The sequence below is a fragment of the Dama dama genome, chromosome X, assembly GCF_033118175.1.
Source record: "Dama dama isolate Ldn47 chromosome X, ASM3311817v1, whole genome shotgun sequence".
Classification (NCBI taxonomy): Eukaryota; Metazoa; Chordata; class Mammalia; order Artiodactyla; family Cervidae; genus Dama; species Dama dama.
This window is the reverse complement of record NC_083714.1, coordinates 131000321-131006446: the sequence shown is the minus strand read 5'-3', so window position 1 is coordinate 131006446 and position 6126 is coordinate 131000321. Positions and strand designations below refer to the sequence as shown.

At 42.7% G+C, this 6126-nt stretch overlaps 1 protein-coding gene across 1 annotated transcript; it reads left to right on the top strand.

The window, feature by feature from the left end:
• The first annotated feature begins 778 nt into the window (after positions 1 to 778).
• DDX53 (DEAD-box helicase 53) lies at positions 779 to 3718 on the top strand. The gene is given in 2 exon segments (XM_061137709.1): positions 779 to 1208; positions 2253 to 3718. Coding segments are annotated over 2 exon segments (1896 nt in total).
• Positions 3719 to 6126: the final 2408 nt, after the last annotated feature.

The following is a 6126-nucleotide window of genomic DNA, read 5'->3' as shown; positions in this document are numbered from 1 at the left end:
GAAAGGGAGAAACTAGGAGGCACTGACAAGAGTGGGAAAGTATTTAAAACACCTTCGAATTTAACAGAGACCTTATCAGAGATCTCTTTTCTAAGCAGCATCCCTGATATAATAATCAGAAACTGCCTGAACAACTGTTGGAGTTTAACTGAAGAATCAGAGGCAAAAATGCCATCCCTCAAAATGTACCTAAGAGATTTCTGAAGGTATAAATTAAGAGGACAGGGAATTGATGAATTTATCTAGATCCAGTACTGTTGTTGCTCAAAAAGAAATTTACTGAAATAAACACACAAATATATAAACAAGTAAGTTGATTTTCAAAATTCACTTTTTTCCCTCCTATGCAAATAACTGGATCACAAGAAAAGACTTGGGTAAGTTCAAGGCATGCTTCATGTCTGCTCCCACACTGAGCCAAAACCAGCATGAGTCCAGAGACTGAGGCATCTGTGACACTGAAGCTGGGCAAACACTCTCAGGGCCCTTTAAGTGTACGTAGGGTCAGCCCCTGAGAGTGACTGTCTCTTTAAATTTTGCGTCACAGTCACCTGCTTACCTCACAGTAGGCCCAGCCCTGTGATTGGTCAGCGTTTCCAAAGCCCCACCCCAACTGACACTATATCAAAGACAAACTTCCTAGGTTAGAGCAGTATAGCTTCAGACCGGCTGCCTGTCAGTTGGTCTCCAGCCAGCGGAGATGAGAAAGGAGCCAGATGACTCTTTTTCCAGTCCAAGTTAGACGAGAGGCTAGCACTTACTTTACCATTGCCCACAAATGGCGTCGGCGCCAGAGAAGAAGCGGATGGAACCTACTTTGAGAGATCTGAGAGATCCCCAGGTCAGTCGGGATGGCAGGGGTGGCAGAGGAAGGGGCTGGAGCCACACCTCTGGCCGCGCAGAGTCTAGGGCGCCCAGTTACCGAGAACCACCGCTCTGCTTTCTCATTAAGAGCAGCATGATTGGTGCGGTGATTGGGCGTGGGGGATCAAAAATAAAAGATATCCAGGATTCTACCAGTACAAAAATACAGATCGTAAAAGGTGGTCCTGAAGCTGAGGTAAAAATTTTTGGCAGGAAAGACATGAAGGCCAAGGCCAAAGTGGCTATAGAAACTCTTGTTAAGAAACAAGAAAGAAGCTACAGTTCAGAATGCAGTGTTGATAGTGCTGCCTCTCAACCTTTTGCCGGGAGAGGCTGGAGCAGAAGTAACACCACCAGAGCCACTCAGCCCAAAGATGACACCACCAAAGCAGCCCAGCCCAGAGACTATGCAGCCATCGTGGCCCAGCCCAGACGCTATGCGGTCACAGTGGCCCAGCCCAGAGATGACAATGTTGCCAGAAGGGCCCAGCCAGGAGGCCACATGGCCAGAGAGGCCCAGGCCGAAGACGACGACACCACCAGAGGGGCCCAGCCCAGAGAAACTGCCTCCAGAGCTTCCCAGCCCAGAGACGAGGATGCCACCAGAGACCATGCAGCCAGAGAGGCCCAGGCCAAAGACAACGACACCACCAAAGAGGCCCAGCCCAGAAACTACGCGGCCATAGTGGCCCAGCCCAGAAGCTATGCAGCCATACTGGCCCAGCCCAGAGACAACGCTGCCAAAAGGGCCCAGCCTGGAGACCATGAGGCCAGAGACCCCCAAGTCAAACACAATGATGCTGCCATAGCAACCCAGTCCAGAGATGATGATGCTGCCATAGCAACCCAGTCCAGAGATGATGATGCTGCCATAGCAACCCAGTCCAGAGATGATGATGCTGCCATAGCAACCCAGTCCAGAGATGATGATGCTGCCATAGCAACCCAGTCCAGAGATGATGATGCTGCCATAGCAACCCAGTCCAGAGATGATGATGCTGCCATAGCAACCCAGTCCAGAGATGATGATGATGCTGGAGCAGCCCAGTCCATAGATGATGCTGCAGGAGCAGTCCAGTCCATAGATGATGATGCTGCCAGAGCAGCCCAGTCCAGAGACCCCACAGCCAGAGAGACCCAGGCCAAAGATGACACCGACAGAGAGGCCCAGCCTAGAGATGATGATGCCACCAGAGGGACCAAGCCCAGAGACCACGGGGCCAGAGAGGCTCAGGCCAAAGACAACACCAGAGTGGCCCAGCCTAGAGACTATGTGGCGACAGTGGCCAAGCCTAGAGACTATGCAGCCATAGTGGCCCAGCCCAGAGATTTTGCAGCCATAGTGGCCCAGCCCAGAGATCACGAGCCCAGAGCCACCCAGCCAAGAGATGTCACTGCTAGAGCAGCTCAGCCACGGATAGATTGGGATCAAGTAAAAGCTGGAGTGATGGAATGGAAGAAAAGAAAATGGGCAGATTTACCACCAATTAAGAAAAACTTATACATAGAATCCAAAGCAACACACGCATTGTCTCAAGCCCAAGTGGACATTTGGAGAAAGGAAAATTTCAACATAAGGTGTGATGACTTGACAGAGGGTGACAAACGTCCCATACCCAAGCCCACATGTACATTCGAAGATGCTTTCCAACAATATCCTGAGATTATGGAAAGCATTAGGAGAGCTGGTTTTCAAAAGCCAACACCAATTCAGTCTCAGGCATGGCCAATTATTCTACAAGGAATAGATCTTATAGGGATTGCGCAAACTGGAACAGGCAAAACACTATCCTATTTAATGCCTGGCTGTATCCATCTTCATTCTCAACCAGTGTCTAGAAAACAACAGAATGGACCTGGCATGCTAGTCCTTACACCCACCAGAGAATTAGCTTTGCAAGTAGAAGCTGAATGCTCTAAGTACTTATATAAAGGTCTTAAAAGTGTTTGTATATATGGTGGTGGAAACAGAAAAGGACAAATACAAGATGTTACCAAAGGTGTAGACATCATTATTGCAACTCCTGGAAGACTAAATGATCTACAAATGAATAATTTTGTCAACCTAAGAAGCATAACCTACTTGGTCTTGGATGAGGCAGATAAAATGCTGGATCTGGGGTTTGAACACCAAATAATGAAGATCTTATTAGATGTGCGCCCAGATAGACAGACTGTTATGACAACCGCATCTTGGCCAGATTCCACCCGTAGACTGGCCCAGTCTTATTTGAAACAGCCTATGATTGTTTATGTTGGTACTCTGGATCTAGTTACTGTAAATACTGTGAAGCAAAACATAATTGTCACCACTGAAAAAGAAAAACGATCTCTGATCAAAGAATTCCTACAGAGCCTGTCACCCAAAGACAAAGTCATCGTGTTTGTTGGCAGAAAACTTGTGGCTGATGACTTATCAAGTGATTTAAGTATTCAAGGAATACCTGTCCAGTCCCTGCACGGTGACAGGGAACAGTGTGATCGAGACCAAGCATTAGAGGACTTCAGAAGTGGAAGAGTGAAAATACTGATCGCTACCGATTTAGCATCCAGAGGTCTTGATGTCAGTGATGTCACACATGTATATAATTACAATTTTCCACGCAATATTGAAGAATACGTACACAGAGTTGGACGTACTGGAAGAGCAGGGAAAACAGGTGAATCAATCACCCTTGTGACCCAAGATGATTGGAAAATTGCCGATGAGTTGATTAAAATTCTCCAAAGAGCCAACCAGACTGTGCCACCCAACCTCCGATCAATGGCTGATCAGTTTAAGAAGCATAAGCAAAATTAGGAGATAGGAAAAAGATCAAGGAAACCTCAAGAAAAATGCACCAAGTTTTATTAACATCCACACCTTGAAAAATTTCACCTACTAGAATATCTAAGAACGAGTTTTCTTAACATCTGCTCCTTGAAAAATTTCTCCTACTAGAATATCTAAGACTGAGTTTTATTAACATCTGCACCTTGAAAAACTGTACCTACAAGAATATCCAAGACTGAGTTTAATTGATGTTTCCACCTTGACAAGTTGAACCTAAGAGAAGATCCAAGATTGAATTTTATTGATGTCTCCCACACTGATAAGTTGCACCTACAAGAAGATCCAAGGTCAAGTTTTATTGATGTCTACAACTTGAAAAATTGTATCTTCCAGAAGATCCAAGATATGTTCAAGTTATGCAGTACTCAAGTTACCTAAGGAAGTATTGGGAACATACTGTCAGTTATTGGACATTTAGCTAATTCTTAACCATACCACTAAGCTTTCAAAGTATGTTCCTTAATAAAATCAAAAGTGCTTTGAAAATGAGAGAGTGTTGTGTGTTTGTTAAAGTCTGCTTTCTTTTATAGCCTGCCATGTCCAGCTGTATCTTCTCTAAAAGACTTGGTACACAATAACAGTGGTGCTTTTCTCGCTTTAAAATAGTTGTACTGAATTGGAAACTAGTTTTCATCAAGCTTAACCCAGTCAAAATATTTTATTTGCCCCCAGTGGTTGGTGACAGAATTCCTAAAACTATCTCCACTATCATTCCCTACTTTAAAAAAATTCATTAGAAAATAAATGCTCAATCTTTTAGAAGATTCCATAATATTTTTTTCAGACAGATGTGACTCATAGAGTAGGGTGTCTGACTGAGTCACTGGGAACCAGATCTTCATATCAACTCTCACTAACCACTCATTAAAAATTCTGGGGAGATCACTTGTCTTCTGTAGGCCTCACTTTCTTCATTAATAAACAGGAATGTTCATGTTATGTGATTTGGGGGTCTCCTTCACCACTAAATTCTTTGGTATTATAGCTAAATTGTGTACCCCAGCGTTACATTAACACTTCATTTTCTAATCTAGAGGAAAAACCACACCCTTGTGTAACAAATTGAACAATGAAACCCATTTTAATGACTAGAAATAGTGCATTCTGCACTTCTATTGATCTCTGAAATATGATTCACAGATTGTCTTTACTTTCTTTTCATCTTATTTTTCAATTTGTCTTGAAAAGGTCAAAATCACATATATACATCAGAAGGAAAATTTATGTGAAAGAAAATCTGTACTTGGAAAAAAATTAAGAAAACCAAATGACGTTCTCGGCATGGGGACCAAGTTTAGTAAAATTCCTAAATTTATAATTCTCTTACATTCCATTTAGAAGCAATATGCATCTTGTCCAGCTTCCCAGGTGGCACTAGTGGTAAAGAACCTGCTAATGTCAGAGAGGCAAGAGACGCGGGTTCAATCCCTGGGTCAGGAAGATCCCCTGGGGGAGGGCACGACAACTCACTCCAGCATTGTTGCCTGGAGAATCCCAAGGATACAGGAGCCTGGTGGGCTACAGTTCATAGGGTTGCAATGAGTTGGACACAACTGAAGCAATGCAGCACACACACACATATGCATCTTCTCATATTGCAAGAAGATATCCTTACAAATGTTGCTAAATTTCATAATCCAGTGTTTAAGAGAACATTATCATTAATAAAGCCTTACCATTTCTGGGAAATTAAAAATAATAATCCAGCAATCTTTTCCCCAGCATGCCTCAGCTGTAACCACAACAAAAATCCAGAAATTAAGTGAAATAAAGAGGTAAACATTCTAGGTATAGTTGTTTAAAGTTCAGGTTCTGACTTTAAAGACTTGTTATAAAAGTATTGATATCTCCTGATAAAATTAACAACAATAGTTAACAGTTATTGAGTGTTTGGTATATACCAGGTCCTTTGTTTTGTAACCAATAATCTCTTTATTGAAAATTCACTTAGAGGGTAATCTTAACCCATGTTTTGCAGAAGCTAAAATAATGTCATAGGAAGTAACTTGCATAATGTTACTAAATCTGATTAAAGAGGAATTGTGTGCTATTTTTACCCAGCTATGGCTGACTCCAGTATTTACATTCTTTTCACATCAATACAAGTTACTATGTACAAGGCAATATGCTTATCTTGAGACTGCCCACATGTTCAGATTTAGTGAAATAGTATGTCAATATACCCCAATGCAAAAGCAGTCTACAGGAGAACCTGTGAGAGAAACTCAAATGGCCTGTTCCTATTCATTCGGATGAGAAATGATGAGTGGTTAGAAAGCTGGAGTGTATGTTATTTGCCAGAATTCCTCTTAGGGACAATGCTGTATTTGTTAGAGAAAAGGGTAACAAGCCTCTCAAGATAGAAAGTGAGGTTCCTCAATCACGTTCAAGTAACAACAAAAAATACCACCCAGTGAGTAAAACGAAGA